The 23656-nt window shown below is 34.9% G+C and overlaps 7 protein-coding genes across 8 annotated transcripts; 4 read left to right on the top strand and 3 right to left on the bottom strand.

The window, feature by feature from the left end:
- The first annotated feature begins 951 nt into the window (after nt 1–951).
- Nucleotides 952–3535, top strand: LOC125193908 (protein SRG1-like). Its single transcript, XM_048091847.2, has 4 exons — nt 952–1200; nt 1280–1527; nt 2168–2492; nt 3132–3535. The coding sequence occupies exons 1-4, from the start codon at nt 976–978 to the stop codon at nt 3369–3371; spliced, it is 1038 nt and encodes a 345-aa protein (XP_047947804.2). The 5' UTR covers nt 952–975; the 3' UTR covers nt 3372–3535.
- A 753-nt stretch (nt 3536–4288) lies between these two features.
- Nucleotides 4289–6416, top strand: LOC125193909 (eukaryotic translation initiation factor 4E-2-like). Its single transcript, XM_048091848.1, has 5 exons — nt 4289–4637; nt 4977–5142; nt 5257–5382; nt 6038–6103; nt 6187–6416. The coding sequence occupies exons 1-5, from the start codon at nt 4354–4356 to the stop codon at nt 6232–6234; spliced, it is 690 nt and encodes a 229-aa protein (XP_047947805.1). The 5' UTR covers nt 4289–4353; the 3' UTR covers nt 6235–6416.
- A 1115-nt stretch (nt 6417–7531) lies between these two features.
- Nucleotides 7532–8995, bottom strand: LOC148929436 (uncharacterized). The gene is made up of 3 exons (XM_089056849.1): nt 8156–8995; nt 7790–8068; nt 7532–7675 (listed from the first exon to the last, which is right to left on the bottom strand). Exons 1-3 carry the CDS (start codon nt 8993–8995, stop codon nt 7532–7534), a joined length of 1263 nt encoding a protein of 420 aa, XP_088912975.1.
- Nucleotides 8996–11710: 2715 nt separating this feature from the next.
- On the top strand, nt 11711–12598 carry LOC125195408 (transcription factor GTE12-like). Its single transcript, XM_048093557.1, has 2 exons — nt 11711–12355; nt 12437–12598. Exons 1-2 carry the CDS (start codon nt 11711–11713, stop codon nt 12596–12598), a joined length of 807 nt encoding a protein of 268 aa, XP_047949514.1.
- Nucleotides 12599–13400: 802 nt separating this feature from the next.
- LOC125195406 (uncharacterized) lies at nt 13401–15016 on the bottom strand. Its single transcript, XM_048093556.2, has 3 exons — nt 14174–15016; nt 13808–14086; nt 13401–13690 (listed from the first exon to the last, which is right to left on the bottom strand). The coding sequence occupies exons 1-3, from the start codon at nt 15014–15016 to the stop codon at nt 13547–13549; spliced, it is 1266 nt and encodes a 421-aa protein (XP_047949513.2). The 3' UTR covers nt 13401–13546.
- Nucleotides 15017–18550: 3534 nt separating this feature from the next.
- Nucleotides 18551–20606, top strand: LOC125192237 (transcription factor GTE12-like). Its single transcript, XM_089069938.1, has 5 exons — nt 18551–19391; nt 19473–19533; nt 19608–19697; nt 19885–20045; nt 20138–20606. The coding sequence occupies exons 1-5, from the start codon at nt 18594–18596 to the stop codon at nt 20504–20506; spliced, it is 1479 nt and encodes a 492-aa protein (XP_088926064.1). The 5' UTR covers nt 18551–18593; the 3' UTR covers nt 20507–20606.
- Nucleotides 20599–22876, bottom strand: LOC125192238 (bidirectional sugar transporter SWEET2a-like). Of its 2 annotated transcripts, none has more exons than XM_048089751.2 (6): nt 22579–22870; nt 21810–21846; nt 21515–21731; nt 21267–21425; nt 21073–21192; nt 20599–20991 (listed from the first exon to the last, which is right to left on the bottom strand). In XM_048089751.2, exons 1-6 carry the CDS (start codon nt 22640–22642, stop codon nt 20875–20877), a joined length of 714 nt encoding a protein of 237 aa, XP_047945708.1. In that variant the 5' UTR covers nt 22643–22870; the 3' UTR covers nt 20599–20874. The 2 variants fall into 2 exon arrangements, with proteins under 2 accessions (XP_047945708.1, XP_088926063.1); XM_089069937.1 differs by having other exon boundaries at nt 20963–20991; nt 21073–21169; nt 22579–22876.
- Between the last annotated feature and the right edge of the window lie 780 nt (nt 22877–23656).

Genomic DNA, 23656 nt, shown 5'->3' with positions numbered 1-23656 from the left:
CTAAAAATAGGGATGATCCCCTAATCATTTGATTAAGTATGTACCAGTCTCCTACTACTCGATCACATCCCTTAGATTTATTATTATTTTTTTTAATTCATGAGCTAAGTAGCCCATAATATCAATGTATTTCGACATGAATTATCACAATATTCTCATGTACCACAAAGGAATATAAAATACTACATGAAGGTGTCATTCGGTTGTCATGACTAATTATTATATGGTGATCCATCTTAATTTGTGAGATCATTTTAGTTGGTGTGGAATGACTATGACTAATTATCACATCGATCATTATTCATCTATGATTAAGTTGTGGGATTCAATTCCATGCATGAACCAAACCAATACATACTTAATCCTGAGATATAATCTTGTCAACCGAACATCCCAAAAAATATTGTATTAGTAGTATTTATATACTCATGAAATAAAATACTGGGATTGAAATATACTATTACAGATTAACGAATAAAAATACAAATTAATGGATAATCAAACAACTCTATTGAATAAATCAGGTATAATAGCTCTAAAATCTTTTTATTGATTTAATATATGCTGCTACGCCAGCTCCATTTCTGGAAGCAATTTGATTTATTTAAATGAACATTCTGCATGAACATGACAGATTAATCCAAGTTGTTCAAATCAGACAAAAATAATTAGACAATTTGACTAATATATTTAATAAACTTTATACACCACATATTATATTTTACGGTAGAGGGTCGGTGCTAATAGGATCTTACATATCTGTCGAAATCCGGTCATTGTTCAACTTTGAAAAAGTATTTTTCTTCTTTAATTTCCGAGTATTCTACTGCTACAACATTATACATTATTCCTAAAATCAAAAATCAGTCTTATACAATTGTCAGTCATGCGGTCATGCCTATAAATACTTCAATTTCTACCCTAACATCTCACTATAACACAAACTACATTTATATTTATTCATCTTAGTTAGGAATGGAGCTGAGCCTTCAAGAAATGGTGAAAAAACCAATCCACGAGATCCCAACGCGGTACATTGTGGATCAAGAAGCCGCGATTTCACGCTCGTCTGAGGATATTTCATCCTCAGCCGCAGCAGAAATCCCGGTTCTCGACATGGAAAGCTTGCTCAACGAACAAACGAAAGCCTCCCAGCTCGAGAAGCTTCACTCGACATGCACCGAGTGGGGCATATTCCAGGTTTCAAATTTTTCTATTTTAGGTTTTATCGGATTTTGTTAGGAATTCATGTCATCATCTAATAATCGTATATATGCAGCTAGTGAATCACCGGGTGAACACTTCATTGGTGGAGAAATTGAAGCATGAAATCAAAGAATTCTACAATCTTCCACTGGAAGAGAGGTTGAGATACAAGATTAGGGAGGGAGAGGTTGAAGGCTATGGTCAAACAGTAATTGTTTCTCAAGATCAAAAAGTTGATTGGGCAGACAGATTCTACATGATCACTAATCCCATCCAACGCCGCAAACCTCATCTCTTTCCCGATCTCCCTCCATCACTCAGGTGCATATTCTTTTTAAACAATTTTTTGGTTTTCGAAAGGCCAAATTGACGGAAAAACCATGAAGTTTGGTCAAATTCTGGTTGGTCTAATGGTCTTGCAACTTAAAAAATCGGCAAGAAAAATCGCATAGTATAACATACTATTTCGCAATTGTCCCATGGGCTCTGATTTGAGTGACCTCGTGTCCGGTGTGATAGTCAAAAAACGAGTTAGATCTATGAGAATCTTCATCAGTTTGACAAGACACTTAACACTTGTTCAATCATATAATCAATTTGAAACTATATTACATAGAGACAACATAAATAATTCGCCATGGGATAGGTGCGAGCAATGTTAAATTTCATAATTTTTTTTATCAATTTTTTAAGTTTCGGGAAAGTTTGACCAAACACATACCAATTTGCCCTTTTCAAAATTTGACTTTTTCACTTGTGGCTTCAATAACGATGATGTCATATTCTTTCGGATTTGATTTAATGTTAGTCATTGTGCAAAAGTCTCTATCACCACAACGAAACAGTGGAAAATCATTGTCTCAAAATTACGAAATCAAATTTTAGAATAAATAGCTTCTACCAGAATAAATTCCAATGTTGTTTTTGAATCTAATCGAGTGCACTGAACAACTCTATGTAGAGAAACCCTAGAAGCCTACATCTCCGAGCTCCAGAAGCTGTCAAAGGCGATATTCGCTGTGATGGCAGAGTCTCTTAAGATGGACGCCAGGGAGGTGGAGGATATGTTCGAGGACGGGATGCAGTCACTGCGGATGACATACTACCCTCCTTGCCCGGAGCCGGAGAAGGTGATGGGGCTGACACCACACTCGGATGCGAGCGGGATCACCGTCCTCCTCCAAGTTAACGGCGTCCAAGGCTTCCAGATCAAGAAAGACGGCGTCTGGATGCCCGTCCATTTCCTGTCCGACGCCTTTGTTGTCAACGTAGGAGACATCCTTGAGGTTTGTTGACTCTCGCACATGTTAGCCTAATCCTAATATATTCACCAAGATTTGGTCAATCATTCAATTAATTAATCAAAGAGATTTTTAGTCGTGTGAGAATCGTGCATGCTGACTCGATCGGGAATGTTACAAATTCAAATTTTAGTTCAGTTTGGATATATAAAAATCGGGAAAATTGAAAACTAAGTTTAGTTAAATTTCATATTTCGGGTTAAATTATATATAGAGTTTTAATATTGAAATAATATCTAAAATTTTAATTTTTTTAATTAATATTATCTCCGCTAAGTATTGAGTATTTTACAATTTTTTGGACATCTATTTTTAAACGAATAAGATACTTGGTTATACTAAATTGTAAATTAATAATAACAAGATAACATTTAAATATTGATTTTATGTTTGAAATTAATTGCACATGATATAATATTAATAAATATATAAAGTATTGTACATAGTGTATATTTTTGAAATTTAAGATTTTTTCCGGTTTTTATAATATTTTTATATAAGTTTAGCTTTTTTATTTTTCGATTCAGATCAATTTTTATACTCCACTTTGTATTTTGCTTTTCTTGATTCGATTTTTGGGATAAATCAAAAACCGAATACTCACTCAAAAACACTTATAAGCAGATATTGAGCAATGGGGAGTTCAAGAGTATTGAGCACAGGGCGACGGTGAATTCGGAGAGAGAGAGAATAACGATCGCTATGTTTTTCAACTGCAAATACGAAGCGGAAGTGGGGCCGTCTCGGTCGTTGTTGACGACGCAGCGGCCGATTTTCAGGCGGCTGAAGATGGAGCAGTACGTTAAAGATTTCTTTGCCAGGAAGCTCAACGGGAAATCATTTCTTGATTACATGAAGATATAAAGATGCATCTCTCTCTAGTCTCTACATATAATATTGTTGCTTCATTACTGATTAATTAATTACTACTATTGATTAAATGTGTGTTGATTAGCTTCTTGTACATGTAAGTTTTACAGTTTTTTGGTTTCGGAGTAGTACTGAAATTTCAGTTGGGATTATATTAACATTATTATTGTTATTTTTTGTTATCAAGATAATTCTCAAACTTAGATTATATGAGGTGAAATGAGTATTAATCCCATAAATATTCATACATATTTTATTTCCAATTGGGATATTCTCGTATATATTTTGTGGTTCGAGAGATATATATTCTCGTATATATTTTTGTGGTCACGAGTATAAATTTAATTAATATAAAAATAAATTAAAGATATATAAAAAGATATGAAAATGTAAAAATGATACAAAAAGAAAAAGACGGGGTGCGGGCGACCTAATATTCTCCTTCTCGCCCGTCTCCTGCATTGCTGCCGCCATCTCACTGCCATCGTTGTCACCTTCTCCTTCCCCCCCTCACTAAAGTTGCCTCGCCTTCTCCCCTAGTCAAATCCGGGTCGATTGTTCGCACACATGTGATACGTCGCTTGCATGAGTTTTTCTCATACAAAAATGGATCACTAAATGTCGCGCACAAATTACTCTTTGTTTTTAAGAAAAATAATCTTATTTATAGATGAAATGAGTTCTAATGCTTAAATGATAAATTTCTATTAATGAAAAAATTATTATACGACATGAGTTTCAATGAACAATTGATAAAATAAAAGAATTGAGACTAATTTTTATTGTTAATAATTTGAACTATTTTCATGGATCAAATTCTCGGCCCAAAACTGAAAATACACATTCGAGTAAATGGGCCTCGTTATGGGCCTATAAGAGTTACTGCATTTGACTACCAAAACCCCATCTTTCATTTTCTTCTTTCACTGCACATTCCAAAACCCAAATCTGCAGAAATCGGTGACGAAGAAGAGTCATGGTTGAAGAAAGCGAGAAATCAGCGGCTTCCGCCATCAAAGAGGAATTAGATAACTCATCTGAGTCGAACAAGGTTCACCACGGCGAGGAATCGGATGCCGAGGAAGGGGAGATCATCGCCTCCGATTCGGACGCCGTCGCACCGCTGCCACCGCCGAGACACCCCCTGGAGCACTCCTGGACGTTCTGGTTCGACAATCCGTCCGCAAAATCTAAACAGGCGGCGTGGGGAAGCTCAATGCGCCCGATTTACACCTTCTCCACCGTCGAAGATTTCTGGAGGTAAACTGCTGTGTGAGTATTTTGGGGGTTTTTAATTATAGTGGTGTTCTTGAGTGAATTAGGATCGTAATTGCACAGTTTCGTCATTTGTATATGTTGTTACCTATTTTTTGGATCATAGGTTTTTAAGAAATTGAAAATAAACATGGAGAAATGGAGAATTAGGGAAGGGATATGAATTGAAATTAATCTTGTTTTCTTGGTTAACGGCGTGATTGAATTTCCGATAAATGTATGATTCCTTCCCCCAATCTGAGTAGAAACATTTGTCGCAGTTGGTTGCTCTTCATGTATATGTGAACCGTACCAACATTACGATTTCTCTGTCTTGATTTGTAGTGTTTACAATAATATACACCATCCGGGAAAGCTTGCAGTTGGAGCTGACTTTTACTGTTTTAAACATAATATTGAGCCAAAATGGGAAGATCCTATTTGTGCCAATGGGGGGAAGTGGACTGTGACTTACTCACGCGGTAAATCCGACACTTGTTGGCTTTACACGGTATGCTTCAAACCGTCTTTGTTGAACGAGATGATTTCAAGCTCATCATATGTCTATTTTTTGTTCTCTGTTTATTGAATTTATGCTATGGTTCTTTTTTTGGATTCCTTTTAGTTGCTTGCGATGATCGGTGAACAATTTGATTATGGAGATGAAATTTGTGGGGCTGTTGTGAATGTTCGAGCAAGGCAAGAGAAAATTTCAATCTGGACAAAGAATGCTACCAATGAAGCTGCTCAGGTTTGTTTGTGTGTTAAACCGGAATGCTTCCTATTGAATTGCTTTTACTTGGTAAATTATTTTGATTATGATCTCTTGTACATCATTAATAATTGTAGGTTTATCACATGGTTCATTTCCCAATTCTGTTACTTCTAAAATGTGATTGTCTTGTTTTGTAATTCATGGCAATACAATATAAAATGTCCCCCTCGATGTTTCTAGATGATAGTAATTGTATATATTAAATAACCTAGTATTACTTTTTTATTCAAACTACACATGAATAGAAGAAACAGTCTTTTGTTGCTTTTATCAGATTTTATTGTTTCTTGTTTCTTGTTCATGTCTTGAAGTGCCCTTAATTTGCCCGTGCCATGAAACTGAATCTCAATAGCTTTCTTGTGTTCAATGATTAAGAAGAGCTTTTGTTAGATTTTGATCATTTAAAGGGTGTGCTCTAGAATCCTCTCCCGGGCTGTCTTCAGTTTATCGTTTAGAGATTGTGTAAAAGATGATATACCATATAGAGGTTGAAACTGAACAACTATACGTAAAGATGACTGTGTAACAACAGCAGTTTCTTTTTTTGAGCTCTGATTCCTTTATTTTTGCTTCAGAAAGCATGTTTGTTAGCTTTTCGGTAATTTCTCAGACTCTGCTGTAAAATTTTCAGCTTAGTATTGGAAGGCAGTGGAAGGATTTTCTGGATTATAATGAAACCATTGGTTTCATATTCCATGTAAGTTTTCCATTCAGTCATGTTGAGCTTAATCTATCATGCTAGTTTTCTTCGATCGATAACACCCCATCTTTATAATGCAGGAGGATGCAAAGAAGGACAGGGGAGCCAAGAACAAGTATACGGTTTAGCAGTCTGAATTCTAGGTGGTCACTTGCTGGCCTGTTTGAATCATCGGTTCAATATGAAACCTACCTTTGTTTGTCTTGCTAAAAACGTGAAATAGGATCATCTTTTAGTATCTCCAGTTTTTGTATTAAAAAAAAGACTATTTCTGAGTTTCCATCGATATAGAATTAGGTATCGTGCTGAATGTTTGATCTCGTGTTCCACGTTTAGCATTGAGCACTTGTTCTACAAGATACTAACAAACTACTAAAACTTAGTAAAATAATTTAACATACGTTCAATTTTATTGTTTAAGATTGTAGTAGCGAAGCTATGGTTTTGGTTGTAAGACTTTAAAAGACTCTTTTATAGATTAAAATTCATGAATGTGTTACAAAGAATTTCATTTTATGATTCCATTCTTATTTGTTGGAAATATAATTGATCTTTCTCCTAGAAAATTTATCCTCTTCTCAATCATCTTCTTTCTCATTTGACAACAGCGTACTAATCGATCAAATATTTAATCAAATATGGACTTTGCTAATTATAGTTAAAGTTATCATTTTTCATGTGCAAATACGAGAAGGCTAGAAACTTGAGAGTTTTATTGCTTTCAAATCTTATGATGTAAGAGCATTAATCGTTTAAAATTTATATAAGCAAAATGTGGACTCTTAACATTCGAGAATCATAAACCGGTACTATTACCACGTGCTGTACATCTAAGCTATTTAGAGAAATGTCACTAAAGTTGGAAATATAGGATCTTAAATATAATTTGAGTGCAATTAGAGATTTAATACTCTCAAAACAGAAAAAATAAATCCCTCAAGTTCAAAATTAATGTGTAAAGGCAAGTAGGCAATTCCCATGATCTAAAATTCCAAAGAATCAATGATCCATGCTATGATGCTAAATTGCTAATCAACCTCAAGAACAAAACTTAAACAACTTGATTGACTACATCTAAGGTAAAATTGAGCTTACCCAAAAACTATGCACGATTTCCAGATACCAAGAAAGCCCCAAGAAAGTTTTTTTTTTTTTTTTTTTTTTTTTTATGGCAATATTTTGAATAAATCCATGTTCTAAATCATGAGCCAGTAAATATTTAGAAAAAAGATTGGACTAAGAAAATGATTTAACATTCTATATGGAGACTTGGGTGTGAGCCTTTAAAAAACTTCTCTTTATAGATACTAACAATTAATGAATGTATGTACAAAGAATTTCAATCAATGATTCCTTCATTCTTGGAAATATATACGACAACATTTCTACTAGAAAACTTCTCCCTCTTGTGGATCATCTTCTTTCTCATACTTCATACTCTTCCACATAGTTTTGCTTCAAGTAAAACCCAATTCTCTCCAAAGCCTTGGGATTTGAATAGCAACCAAATAGAATACTCATCTCTTTCAGCAGGATAGGAGACGTATCAATCTCAACGGTCTTTTTGATCTGCAACGAATAACAGTTTTCGACTTTGGTTAGCATGAACTCAACACTGACATAAAAACAAAGGATTCAATTTGTTTGACCAAATGTTATCAGTTAAATGAACTAACTATGTACCTTCTCCAGTGCCATCCTTGCAGATTTTCTTTCACTCTCACAAGAGGCCATTTCAGCAAAACGGCCTTTGAGCATTGCAACCCGCAAAGCCTTCTTTGGCGACATTTGAACACCTTCAGCAGCAGATGCAGGAGTCGTGGCAGAGGTTGAACAAGGGCTTTTTTCTTCATTGGCAACTGCCCCACGAGTATAAGCATCGATAGCTGCTTCTTGACACCGGTTCACACCTTTGTCAGCAGTTTTCCTCAATGATGTGCAGCCATTTAGTCCTGTTTTTTCCTGTTCAAATTGACACAGAACTCATTTAGTGCCACATTGATGAAAGTGGAAAGCACAAGGAGTAGACTGTAGAGAAACCATACTTACATTCTTAATCCCTGCTCCGAGCTTCAGTTTTTTGTCAAGTGATACGCACCTTGAGTAGCCATGTTTTTCAGCTTTGGGAACTTTCGTCGGACCAGCAGCAGCTATTGGCTTCATAACTTGGTGATTTTTTTCTACAACTAACTTCATTTTTTTAGCCAATATTTCCCACCTCCTCTTGAAATTGCAATTCAATAGCCTTGCGTTGCGATAAACTTCATCCGATGGAGAGTGATACAACATTGCATTCCCAAAAGTCAGCTGCACGTCATCAGCGAATTCCTTTGCATCAACGTACATATTCCTTTCCAGATTACGCTTTACAGTTCCTAAATCCATTGGATTCTTAATCTTCTTGAAGTAATCAGGAGCCTTCACTAGATCGACTGGCTTAGTGAACGCCCATGCGAATCTACGATCCATGAATTCTTTCAAAAGCTTATTGCACTCAACTTTCACATTGAAGTCCATCTGCTGCCTTTTCCACCTTTGATCATCAATGCACATCTCTGGAACATTAGCCTTAACAGGCTTCGTTACAGCAACAGAAACTCTGTTCTGTTTCCTTTGGTCTTCACCTGAAATCTTTTGCCTTTTGCACCTTTGACCATCAAGACGCATTTCTGGCTTCCTTTTGCCCGAGTCCAATGGCATAGACGGCTTCACCGTGGAAGGCATGTGTGTCTCATCAGTTCCTTCGAGTAGCTCATCTTCAACTTTAGGCCATACACTTTTGGGAGCTACATTGAACTTCAGACTACAACGACCTCTCTTGTTCGTAGCAACCTTGTCAGGGAGTTGCATCGGACAGCACGCCCTCGTTTGAGTTCGATTTTCAGCCATTGCAATTGTATTGCTTCAATTACACTGGAGAAACACAACAAATATACAAAAATCATCAGAAATCATGTTTCATACATTCTCTCATATGAATTGAATGCATCCAAAACATAAAGCTGGCCAAGCCAAATAAGATAAAATCAAATCAAATCCTGAACTCAAAATATCGAATGAAATCATAATTTATGAAATCCAGAAAAAAACGATCGAAGAGTCAGAATTGTTCACAACAGAAATTCAAGAAGATTTAATTTGGATAGAAATTATGGTAGTAATATTGACTATCAACTCTTATAAAAACGTATTACTATTTCTACAACCACTTTTATTGCATGGAAGAAGAAGAACTTCCTCGAACAAAAGAGACTAGTTTGATTTTTAGGGCTCACAGAAAGTTTATGAATAAATGATTGGCAACATCAAAGTCTTCAAAATTGTGAATTAAACAAGCAAATTAAAGAATTTAACGACAACAATTCAAAGTCTAGGTTTGGGCATCATACTTACATGCTGAGGAAGATCGTCGGCGGATTGGAGCATACGATGGCTTCGAACTTGGAAGACAGTTTGTATGCGTGAGAATTATGTGAAATTTTATGAGTGAATGTATTGTCGAGTTTAAATAGGGTTAGAAAGAGTTCAACCTGACTTCAGCCTGACTTCTATATATAAGGAAATAAAGATTGTAAGGAAATATGGAAATAAGGAAATAAGGAAATAAACTTACTTCAATAAGGAAATAAAGATTGTCTTTAGTAATCTGATCGGTTAATTCATCTTAAATTATTGTTTAGTGATCATACACGTTAGTTAAATTCGAATTTATTTTATTAGTAATCAATAATTAATTAGATAAATTTTAGTCGCAATGTGAGACTCGTAGGTTGCAGTCGATTTAGTTAATAGAAAAGTTAAAGTATAAAAAATTTAAACAATCATATATAGATATATAAAAAATCATATTTAAAAAACAAAAAAACACACGTTTAAACTTGAAGATTTTGATCTTCGCGATCTAAACTAACGAAGAGTTGAGAAGAGAATAACACGTAGATGGTATCGAAGAAGAGTACTCCCTCCGTTTCTTCATAGTTGAGGCGGAACTTTTCAGCACGGAATTTTAGAAATGAATGTTGGGTGTGTTAAATAAATAGATAAAAAAGTAAAAGAGAGGAAAAGGTAGAGAGAATAAAGTATAAAGTGAATAAAGTAGAGAGAATAAAGTAAGAGAGAGTATAGTAAGAAAGAGGAAAAAATTACCATATAAGGAAACGACTCAACTAAGAAGAAACTTTCCAAAATGGTAAAATGACTTAACTATGAAGAAACGGAGGGAGTATATGATTTCGACTACTTAAACTGACTCAACGTATGGAATATATGATTTCGACTACTTAAACGATGTCGTTGAACGTAATTTATTTAAAATTAAATGAATATTTATAAATTAGTTTTAAATATAAAATATTTAAAAATATTAATTATGTTTGTACCATTTATCACTGAATATGAGGGTTCTTACAAAAATGGACAATATCAGACGTAAAACCGAATAGAAAAGCAATTATTATCACCCACAGTATAACAGTTAGAATATTAGTTGTGAGATTATTAGGCAACTATAATTAGATTGATAATTACTTAACTAATAAAAATCATATGGCATGTGTATAGCACATGTGTTAATACTAATTTTTCTATAATTAAATAGATATCGATACTCTTCTTCGATACCATCTACTGCTTGTTATTCACTTCTCAACTCTTCGTCAACTTTAAATCGGCGAAGATCAAAATTTTCAAGTCTAAACGTATTTTTTATTTTTGTTTTTTAAATATAATTTTATATATATATATATATATAATTATTTAGAGCTAGAGAAACATTTTATTTTATACTCCCTGTTAACTAAATAGAGTGCAACCTACGAATCTCACATAGGCACTAAGATTTATTAAGAAAATTATTGATTATTAATAAAAATAAATTTGAATCTAACTAACGCGTATAACTAAACAATAATTTAAGATGAATTAACCGATCAGATCACTAAAGACAATCTTTATTTCCTTATTTCCTTACAATCTTTATTTCCTTATTGAAGTCAGGTTGAAGTCTTTCTAACCCTATTTAAACTCAACATGCACTCATAAAATTTCACATAATTCTCACGCAAACAAACTCTCTTCAAAGTTCGAAGCCCTCTTCCGACCTTCACCCATCGTCTTCTCCAATCCGCCGACGATCTTCCTCAGCATGTAAGTAAACCTAGACTTTGAATTGTTGTCGTCAAATTCTTTAATTTGGTAGTCTAATTCACAATTTTGAAGACTTTGATTTTACCGATCATTAATTCATAAACTTTCTGTGAGCCCTAAAAATCAAACTAGTCTCTTTTGTTCGATCTTTTTTCTTGGATATCTGAAATCATAGTTTTATTCGATATCTCGAGTTCATAATTTGATTTTATCTTATTTCTCTTAGCCAAGTTTATGCTTTGGATGCATTCATATGAGAGAATGCATGATGACTTCTGATATTTTACAGTCTGATATTATTATATTATAATGAGACTTGGATTTATATAATTTTTTCTTGTCCAACCTTATATTTTATGTAAATATGTATGAGAAATATATGAAATCGTTATGATAATTGTGTTGAAGGTTGTGTTTTTGTTGTGTTTTCCCCAGTGTGATTGAAGTACCACGATTGCAATGGCTGGAAACCGAACTCAAACAATGCCGAGCTATCCGATGCAACACCACCATCACAAGGTTGCTACGAAAAGCACAGTTCGTTGTAATTTGAAGTTCAAAGCAACTCCTGAGGCTAATGTTCCAGAGAAGCCATCTCGCAAGCGGGGCCCAGAGATGTCCGTTGATGATCAGAGGTGTAAAAAGCAGAAGATGGACTGCAATGTGAAAGTTGAGTGCAGTAATCTTTTGAAAGTATTTATGGATCGTAGATTTGCATGGGCGTTCGCTAGGCCGGTCGATCCAGTGAAGACTCCTTCCGGTTACTTCAAGAGGATTAAGAATCCAATGGATTTAGGAACAGTAAAGCGTAATCTGGAAAGGAATGTGTACTTTGATGCAAAGGAATTTGCGGATGACGTGCTGCTGACTTTTGGGAATGCAATGTCGTATCACCCTCCTTCGTCTGAACTTTATCGCAACGCAAGGCTATTGGATTGTAATTTCAGGAGGAGGTGGGAAATATTGGCTGCAAAAATGAAGCTAGTTGTAGAAAACAATCACCAGGTTGCTGGTCCGATGAAAGCTCCCAAAGGTGAAAAACGTGGCAAGTCAAGGCGTGTATCACTAGAGAAAAAAGCGAAGCTCGGACCAAGGGTTATGAATGTAAGTATGGTTGTTCTACACCTTTGTGCTTTTCACTTTCATAAATTTGGCCTTAAATGAGTTCTGTGTCAATTTGAACAGGAAAAAAAAGCACTATATGGCTGCACATCTTTGAGCAAAACGGCTGACAAAGGTGTGAACCGGTGTCAAGAAGCAACTATTGATGCTCGTACTCGTGGGGCTGTTCCCGATGAAGATAAAAGCCCTTGTTCAACCTCTGTCACAACTTCTGTATCATGCTGAATGTTTGATCTTGTGTTCCACTTTTATGCATTGAGTAAACTACTGAAACTTAGTAAAACATTCAATTAGTATTTTTTTAAGATCGTAGAAGCGTTAAGCTATGGATTTGATGTAAGACTTTAAAAGACTTTTCTTTATATATAGATTAAAATTCATGAATATATGTATATACAAAGAATTTCAACTATGATTCCGTTCTTTTTTGTTGGAAATATAAATTATTACATTTCTACTAAAAAATTTATCCCTCTTCTCAATCATATTCTTTCTCATAATTGGACAAAAGCGTACTAGTTGATCTAATATTTAATCAAATATGAACTTTGCTAATTATTTTTAAAGTTTCTATCATTTTTCCAGAAACTTGAGAGAGTAATAGATAATTTATATTTGACAATAGTCACAATATTAAATATTAATGGTTTAATATTCTAACATTTTGAAAATATGTATTCTAGCATTTGAAAATCTTGAACCCACTTTCTGTACTTCTAAGCTCATAACAGATTGTAATAAAAGTTGGAAATATAGGATATTGGTTGAGTGCCATTAGAGATTTAGCATTGAGTATGATTTTTAAAAATGTGAATTAATAATTTATTATCAAAACAGAAAAAAGAATCACTCAAGTTCAAAATTAATGTGTAAAGGCAACTCCCATGACTTAAAATATCAAAGAATTAATGATCCATGCTAAATTGCTAATCAACCTCAAGAACATAACTTAATCAACTTGATTGCAACTAAGGTAAAAAGGATTAACTAAGAAAATGATTTAACATTCTATATGGAGACTTAGGTGTGAGCCTTTAAAAAACTTCTCTTCATAGATAACAATTAATGAATTTATGTACAAAGAATTTCAATCAATGATTCCTTCATTCTTGAAAATATATACGACTACATTTCTACTAGAAAACTTCTCCCTCTTGTGGATCATCTTCTTTCTCATATGTCATACTCTTCCACATAGTTTTGCTTCAAGTAAAAGCCAATTTTCTCCAAAGCCTTGGGATTTGAATAGCAACCAAATAGAATACTCATCTCTTTCAGCAGGATAGGAGACGTATCAATCTCAACGGTCTTTTTGATCTGCAACGAATAACAGTTTTCGACTTTGGTTAGCATGAACTCAAAACTAACATAACTAACATAAAAACAAAGATTCAATTTGCTTGGCCAAAAGTTATCAGTCAAAGAAGTATGTACCTTCGCTAGTGCCATCCTTGCAGCTTTCCTTTCTCTCTCACGAGCGGCCATTTCAGCAAAACGGCCTTTGAGCATTGCAACCCGCGAAGCCTTCTTTGGAGACATTTGGACACTTTCAGCAGCAGATATAGGAGTCGTGGCAGAGGTTGAACAGGGGCTTTTTTCTTCATTGGGAACAGCCCCGCGAGTACAAGAATCAATAGCTGCTTCTTGACACCGGTTCACACCTTTGTCAGCAGTTTTCCTCAATGATTTGCAGCCATTTAGTGCTGTTTTTTCCTGTTCAAATTGACAAAGAACTCATTATATGTCAAATTGATGAAAGTGGAAAGCACAATGTGTAGACTGTAGAGAAACCTTACTTACATTCTTAATCTCTGCTCCGAGCATCAGTTTTTTCTCTAGTGATACACGCCTTGAGTAGCCATGTTTTTCAGCTTTGGGAGCTTCCATCAGACCAGCTGCAGCTGCTGGCTTCATAACTTGGTGATTTTTTGCTACAACTAACTTCATTTTTTTAGCCAATATTTCCCACCTCCTCTTGAAATTGCAATTCAATAGCCTTGCATTGCGATAAACTTCATCCGTATGAGAGTGATACAACATTGCATTCCTAAAAGTCAGCACCATGTCATCAGCAAATTCCTTTGCATCAGAGTACATGTTCCTCTCCAGATTACGCTTTATTGTTCCTAAATCCATTGGATTCTTAATCTTCTTGAAGTAACCAGGAGTCTTCATTAGATCGACTGGCTTAGTGAACGCCCATGCCAGTCTACGATCCATGAATTCTTTCAAAAGCTTATTGCACTCAACTTTCACATCGAAGTCCATCTTCTGCTTTTTACACCTCTGATCATCAATAGACATCTCTGGAACATTAGCCTCCAGCTTCTTAGTTACAGCAAAAGAAACTCTGTTCCTTTGCCATTGATCATCAATGGACATCTTTTGCTTTTTCCACCTTCGACCATCAAGAGGCATTTCTGGCTTCCTTTTGCCCGAGTCCAATGGCATAGATGGCTTCACCGTGGAAGGCATGCGAGTCCCAGCAGTGCCTACGAGTACCTTATCTTCAACTATAGTCCATACACCTTTGGGAGTTTTAACATTGAACTTCAGAGGACAACGAGCTGCCTTGTTCGTAGCAACATTGTGAGGGAGGTGCATCGGATAGCACGACCTCGTAGGAGTTTGGTTTCCAGCCATTGCAATTAATGTATTGCTTCAATTACACTGGAGAAGCACAACAAAAAACAGAAATCATCAGAAATCGCCATGTTTCATACATTCTCTCATATGATTTGAATGCATCCAAAACTTAAACTTGGCCAAGAGAAATAAGATAAAATCAAATCGTGAAAATTACTCCTATAATTTCAGAAATCCAGAAAAAAAAAAAACGATTGAACAACAAATCGAACAGTTGGAAAATTGTGCGAAAAAAAATTCAAGGAGATTTGGACAGAAATTTTTGTAATATTTACCATCAACGCTAATTAAAATGTAGTACTCCTATTTCTACAAACAATTCAAGGAGTTTGATTTTTAGGGTACAAAGGAAGTTTATGAAGGATTGATCGGCAACATGAAAAATTTCAAAATTTTGAAAATTATGAATGAGTAAACAACCAATTGAAAGAATTTGACGACAACAAGTCAAAGTCTAGCTAGATTTTGCGATCATACCTACACGTTGAGGAAGTTCGTGGGAGAATCGGAGAGCGGCGTTGAAGAAGAGCGATGAACGTTGGCGGGGTCCGAGGGCTTTCCAACTTCGAAGAGAGTTAGTAGTTTGCGTGAGAATTAAGTGCAATTAACTGATTAATCTTGAATTTAAATAGGGTTTTGGCGGTTTAATGAAAGCACCGATTTTTCGGAGTTATGTAAGGAAATAAAGACTTGAAGCGACTTTTGGGGATTTGGTAAGGAATTAAGATTGCATTTGCTAATCTAATCTGTATCGGATAATTAATGTTATTAAATTATTGTTTAGTCATGCAGGTCAATTAGGTTCAAATTTTATTTAAATAGGATTCTTTTATTATTTCAATTTTTTCGAGATAAATTTTAGTAGCATTATATCGTGAAACTCGTGGGTTGCAGTTCTAGTTTATTAATTAATTAGTAAAAACTATAAAATAAAATGTTTCTCTTATTGAAATTGTGTATAAAAAATCATATACATACATTTAAAAAAAAAAAAAACAAATGTTAAATTCTGGTCGATTCTGCAACATTGAAAAACGGTGAATTATATTGTAGCTTTGACATTTTTTCTCAATTGTATCATGGTGTATGATTTGAAAAAATTATACGTATATGATTTGTAGAAAATTATATGTATGATTTTTGCAACTTAAACGAGATCATTTAATACACTTAGTCAGTCATATATTTAATATATATTCCATATATGTACAAACAAAATAATAAATTAGTTACTATCTATAAAATGAAATGTTTCTCTAAATGATTACATGTATAAAAAATCATATATGGACAAGAATGAAGTTCAATTCTGATCAAATTATGACATTTTTATCGGTTGTCAGTATAATTTAGAGAAAGTTATGTATGATTTTGAGGAAACTATATATAACTTGAAAAATTTATGTATCATTTCCACTATTTAAACATCGCATGTTCATAAATTTAAGCAAAATCAAAGTTTTCAAGACGATAGAAAAGTAGACGATTGTCACCCACCAAGTAATAGTTAGAAAGTTAGTTGCGAGATTAGTTAAGCAGATATAATTAGATTAACAATTAAAAGTTACTCCCTCCATCACCAATATAAGGAGAATTTTGCCCCGGAATGGGTTTCAAAAATGTACTATTAAAAAAAGTGGGTTGAAAAGGCTAGTGGAATGTTGGGAATGTTAATTCTATAATTAAATGTGAGTAAAATAATGTTATTACCTCCGTCCACAAAAATTTGTTCCATTTTTCCATTTCCGTCCGTCCCCCAAAATTTGTCTCATTTCACTTTTACCATTTTTGGTAGTGGACCTCATATTCCACTAACTCATTCCTACACACATTTTATTATAAAACTAATATATAAAAGTAGGACCCACAATCCACTAACTTTTACAACTCACTTTCCATTACATTTCTTAAAACCCGTGCCCGGTCAAACCGGAATGAATTTTCGTGGACGGAGGTAGTAGTAGAATATGAGGTCCATTATCAAAAGTAGTAAAAAAATAGTACTCCCTCTGTTCCATAGTAGTAGAGTCATTTTGTCATTTTGGTACGTTCCAGAGTAGTAGAGTCATTTCTTTTTTTGGTAAAAGTCAACACATTTCTTCCCACCTATTTTACTCTCTCTTACTTAGCTTTATTCTCTCTACATCTCTCTACCTTTTTCATTTCCTACTTTATCTTCATTTATTTAACTCACTTAACACAACTTTTTCTTAATCTCGAAATGCCTCCACTACTATGGAATGGAGGGAGTAGTAAATACGATATTTATTGATACACGGACGAAAATGGCAAAATAACTTTATCGTTGAACGGAAGGAGTACTTAGTTACGGGTGATTAATCCAACGCAATGTATGGAATAGCTATAGCCTATAAATATTCTTCTATAATGAACAAGAGCCAGTATAAGCAAAAGAACCACATCAATTAGAGAAATTACAAATTCTTCTCGTCGTTAATTTCCTTCTAATATTTCGATCCATCCAAAATTAGTTCCTAGATCTATTACCACTTGGTTAAGTTGTCCATAATTGTCTTTAGGGTTTACAAACTTTTACATCTCATTAATTGTCTTACAAATAATTAGTAAGTATAGTATATAGTACCACTATTTTAACAAATTTATTAACCTACGAGTTTCACATTAGCAATAAAATTTATTTAGAAATTGTTTTATTATTAATAAAAAGACTCCTATTTAAATGAATTAAGGGTAAACTTAAATAAAATTTAAATCTAACTGGCGTATATCACTAAACAGTAATTTAATACTACTAATTATCCGATACAGAATAGGCTACTAAAGAAAATCTAAAATAATTTCCTCCAAAAATCAGGTTGAAGTATTTATTTCCTTACAAAACTCAAAAAAGTCGGTACTTTCATTAAACAGCCAAACCCTCTATTTAAACTCTCAAGATCATTAATCACATAATTTCACTTAATTCTCACGCAAACTACTTACTCTCTTCCAAGTTCAAAAGCCCTCCGCCGACGTTCATCGTTCTTCTTAAACGCCGCTCTCCGATTCTCCGACGAACTTCCTCATCGTGTAGGTATGATCGTAGAATCCGATTCTCCGATTCTCTTTCGTCGTTAAATTCTTTCAATTGGTTGTTTACTCATTCATAATTTTGAAGTGTTTGATGTTGCAAATCAATCCTTCATAAACTTGCTTTGTACCCTAAAAATCAAACTACTACTTGTTTGAGGAATAGCTTCATATAATTAAACTACAATAAATTGTTTGTAGAAATAGGAGTAATAGTACATTTTAATTTGAGTTGATGGTAAATATTACAAAATTTTCTATCCAAATCTCCTTGAATTTTTTTTCGCACAGTTTTCTATTCTAATTAAATGTTCGATTTTGTTGTTCAATCGTTTTTTTCTGGATTTCTTAAATTATATGAGTAATTTTCATGATTTGATTTTGTCTTATTTCTCTTGGCCAACTTTATGTTTTGGATGCATTGAATTCATATGAAAGAATGTACTATGAAACATGGTGATTTCTGATGATTTCCCTGTTTCTGTTGTGTATTCCCTAGTGTAATTGAAGTACTACAATTGCAATGGAAGAAAACCAGACTCAAACAATGTCGTGCCATGCTACAATGAACAAGACAGCTCGTCATCCTTTGAAGTTCAAAGTAACTCCAAAAGGCGTAGATAAGTTACTCGTAGACACTGATGGGACTCGCATGCCTTCCACGGTGAAGCCATCTGTGCAGTTGAACTCGGGAAAAAGGAAGCCAGAGATGCCTCTTGACGGTCAAAGGTGCAAAAAACAAAAGATGCCCGTTGATGAGCAATGGCAAAGGAAAAGAGCTTCTGTTGCTGCAACTAAGAAGCTGGAGGCTGATGTTCTATTGAAGCCATCTCCCAAGCGGGGCCCAGAGATGTCTCTTGATGATCATATCTGGAAACTTGAGTGCAGTAAGATTTTGAAAGGGCTGATGGATCGTAGAACATCACAAGCTTTCAGTAAGCCGGTCGATCCAGTGAAGACTCCGGACTACTTCAAGATGATTAAGAATCCAATGGATTTAGGAACGATAAAACAGAAACTCGAGAGGAATATGTACTCTGCTGCAAAGGAATTCGCTGATGATGTGCTGCTGACTTTTGGAAATGCAATGTCGCATCACCCTCCTTCGTCTGAAGTTTATCGCTCAGCAAGGCTGTTGGATTGTAATTTCAGGAGGATGTGGGAAATATTGGATGCAAAATTCAAGCCAGTTGTAGAAAACAACCACCATGTTCTGAAGCCGGCAGCTGATCTTATCAAAGCTCCCGTGCCTGAAAAACGTGGCAACTCAAGGCGAGCATCACTTGTGAAAAGATTGAAGTCAAAACCAGGGAGTAAGCATGTAAGTATGGTTGCTCTTCACACCTCGTGCTATGCAATTTCGTCAATTTAGCAGTAGTTGAGTGCTTTGTTTATTTGATAGGTCAAGCCTCGAAAGACAGCACTTAACGGATTCTCATTGATGAGCACAATTGTTGACGAAGGTATGAAGTGGTGCACTTCAATATCTTCCAATTACGTTGCTCGATATATCGACTCTAAAAACCTGTAAATCCAGAATTAGCTATTGATTCTCGTACTCGTGGGGCTGCTCCCAATGAAGAAAAAAGTCCTTGTTCGACCTCTGCCACGACTCCTGCATCTGAAGGTAAGGTTACTGTATGTTTGGTATTGCAGCTTCATTATATCAATTGTGATGAACTCAATGAGGGAAAAATTGAATGGGGCTGAAAAATAAAGCAGTAATGAGGCTTTTCTCATTACATATGAGTTTAGTCCAACATGCTCCTGACTACTATAAATTGATATTCTTAACTTAGTTTAATTTCTTGCAGATTTGAATATGATTATGAATAGTTTCACACTTTTCATAATTGGTTGCTCCTCTATAGGTTTCATGGCTGATGTCCAAATGTCTCCAAAGAAGGCTTTGCGGGTTGCAATGCTCAAAAGCCGCTTTGCAGCTACTATCTCCAAAGCTACACATCCGTCACTTGTATGTACATTACTTACCATCTGCTACACTATTGTATATTTAGTTGTATATCAGTGTGCCTAATAATATTGTGTGTTTCATTACTTGTCTAGGATGAAAAAACAAGGATCGAAAAACAAGTCAAAGCTGCCGAAATAGCCTCTCGTGAGAGAGAAAGAAATGCTGCAAGGATGGCACTAGAGATGGTACATAGCTCATTGACTGATAACATTTGGCAAAGCATATTCAATTCTTATTTTGTTAGCTTTGAGTTTATGCTAACCGAAGTCGAAAACTGTTGCTCGTTGCAGATGGAAAAGGCTGCTGAGATCGATAGCCCTCCAAACATGTTGAAAGATATGGATATTCTATTTGGTTGCTATCCAAATTCGAAGTCCTTGGAGCAAATTGGCTTGTTCCTAAAGGAGAACTATTTGGAAGATGTGAAAGAAGATGATTCAGAAGAGGGAGAACTTTTCTAGTAGAAATCGGATCATACATTCCCAAAAAAGAAGAAAGGAATCATATATTAAAATTGTATATACATTCATGAATTATACTCTATAAAGAAAAGTTCTTGAAGTCCCACACCCAAAGTCATGAATTGTAGTATAAAGAAAAATTGTATATACATTCATGAATTGTAATCTATAAATTGTATATATATTCATAATTGATTGATGAAAAAGACCATTTGCCAATTTCCATTTCCTCTATATTTCAATCACAAACAAGAACCCCCTCACATCACACCAATGTACACAAAGAGGCTATAAATAATCGATGATATTTAACAAGAGTGGCATCAACATCCGCGGCCAGTTTCTCAGCTCTCGCAACGAGCAGCAGATTAGGCTGTGTATGGCTCGAGCAGAGGCGCTTTAGATGCTCGTGCATTAGCTCTGCTGTAATGGAAGTAGAGCACCAGCTGAAGAATCCCAAGAACTGCTCCAATCCCATTAGGGATCTGATTTTATGCAAATGGTCAAAGCTTAGACAAATTTGAGGATTTCATAAGCATTTTGAGTAGGAGACAGCAAGGGCTTACAGAGACAAAGGCGTCGTGCTTGAGCATTCCATATGCGAAGAAAGCAATACTCATCAAGAATGTAGCAAGAGACAGATAGTATGGCATGTATTCCACACTCTTTGTTCTGATCACCAGATTCTGTGTAATCATAATATCAAAAGAAATTCACTAATGTAGTGACAAAATGAGCTAATTTGTAACCTTATACTCACAATGATGAATAGTGGAGAAGCAAACATGGATATGAGAGAGAACACAGATAAGTAACCGACGAAGAGTTGTCGGTTTGGTGGCTCGAAAAAGCACAAGCTAAGAGAGACAATGACAGCAAACACAGCAAAAACACCCAACAATAATCCCACCATCTTCAGCTGCAAAAACACACCAATTTCACTATGATCAAAACTATTGCAACAAGTTTAGCTAAACAAGGCGAAGATTGAAGTGAGCTATGCTGTACCCTTCTCCTTTGGTCTGCGTAGATGATAAATATGAGAACGTAAACCAACTGAAAAAGGGCTCCGATTGAGTTGACTGTGGCGATCAAGATCAATCCGGAGGAGACAACCGGCATGCCATACCAAAGGCATATCAAGCAGTTCAAGAGGGTGTAGATGTAAGGCAGCCCCGAGAATTGCTCTGTTGATTTGCTTCGAATGATCCTCTTGAATGTTGGACTGCAAGATAACGATCATCATACAACAGTTTAACATTATAGAGAATCAGAAATGTGTGAAGAAGGTCTTGGAACTCACATTGGAGACACAAACAACACGAAAGCACAGAGGTTTCCTGCAGAGACGGATCAAATTCGGTTATTTTAGCAATTTGATTAGTCATCAATGTTGAGTATGGAGCCTAAAAGGAAGTGAATCAATCCACTCAACCACGATGATCCAACTTGATTCCTATTGTTACTATAACTAGAGATCGTTGTTTTTGCCTATATATATAGTTGCTCTGTCATTGTAAATATCGGGCTTAACATCGCCCCTCCCAAGACGTAGAAACACATCCTATCGAATTGGGTAATTAATTCATGTGATTATCTTATACTTGTAAGTACTTACATGTAAGTTTATTTCCAAACAGTCAACTTCCACAGATCATCCATATTTCAAGACAAATATAGGAAAAGTTCAATAGAATAAAGGGCATGATTTCATAATGAAAAGTTGAATTTTTTTTCAACTGTTTGATTGAGACACAAATTAAGTGGAGCGTTCCACATTATCTTCATCATTATCAACAGAATTTCACAGAAAAAAGAAGTAAAAGAAAAAATCCCATCTTTTGCTTGATCAAGAACATGAAAATTACAGAGCAACAATGCAAGATAAAGCAACGGCCACCCTTAATCAGAACTATCAAGATAAGCATAATTTCAAGAACGAGAGGGAAAATAAAAGACAACAAATTAGAAAGTAAGGCAAGAAAGGCAATCGTCAAATGATCAAACAGAATAGCTGCACCTTGAAATAGGAAAATAACACAGAATTTAGGGGATTAAAAGAAGAGAATGACCTGCAATTCCAGCTCCTTCGCTTATAATTGAGTAGGGTGAAGAAGACAAGCCGCCTTCGGACATGGTTTCTCTCTCTCTATGGTGTTAACTGTTAACTTATCAAGCTCTGGTTTCGATTTAACATTTATCCATTTTGTTGTTGATGGATGAAGAAGATGGGCCCAGCCTTGAGCTGGCTTCAACGCCACTTATTGACCACGTGCCTTTTCTATTGATCCATGGCTTTTTCTTACACAGTAGGCAACTTTATTCTACACGATTCTATATTGAGAAGAAGACAAAATCCTTCTGCTTATTTATCTACATTTCTTTGCTTCTTTTTTTTTATTATTATATGCATATTTTGGTGATAAGGGCGATCGGATATGTATAATTTGAAAATTGTGGCGGTGTGAATAAGAGTAACTAATTTTCTGGATCAAATATCATTTTATATTCTTCAACCAATACTGTGACATGGTTGTAGAATTTAGAAATGGTTAAGTATAAAATCATGTTAGAAAAAGCAATGAACTCAAAATCGATGGAGTCTGATTCATACTTGAAAGAGTTATGGTGAAATTAAATTTTACTTATAGAAGGAAAAAAATCTAAGAAATCCATGAAAACTTGGTTTGAAAGTTATGGTGAAATTAAATTTTACTGAAAGAAGGAAAAATAGCTAAGAAATCCATGAAAATTGGTGATCTAGCAACTACAGGGACCAAGTTTTATTAGAACTTTATAGCTAAAGCCTAAATCTTATGGATAAATACCAAGACTAAAGTCTAAAAAAAAAAAAATTGGTCCTACACAATAAATTTTTAGTCTTACATGATGAGTGTGTTAGCTTGTTATGTGTTGGTCTATATTTAATGGTTCTGTAAAAATTAACAGTTAACTTTGTTTTGAATTTGTCACTGAGTTAAATTGGACCAAATATATTCTCTTATCACAAGAAATTAAGTTTTTATACAATTATACCGAACTAATTTTGGACTTTAAAATATGATTGATCGCTAATTTTCAATGAAATCGTTAAATATGGACCAAAACGTATCAGTTTATTACATGGATTGCATGACCTATCCACAAATT

The sequence above is a fragment of the Salvia hispanica genome, chromosome 4 (genome assembly GCF_029641045.1).
Source record: "Salvia hispanica isolate PSC_SH4W2 chromosome 4, Shi_PSC_v1, whole genome shotgun sequence".
Classification (NCBI taxonomy): domain Eukaryota; kingdom Viridiplantae; phylum Streptophyta; class Magnoliopsida; order Lamiales; family Lamiaceae; genus Salvia; species Salvia hispanica.
Note: the sequence above shows the minus strand (reverse complement) of the source record. Positions and strands in the feature narration are given on the sequence as shown.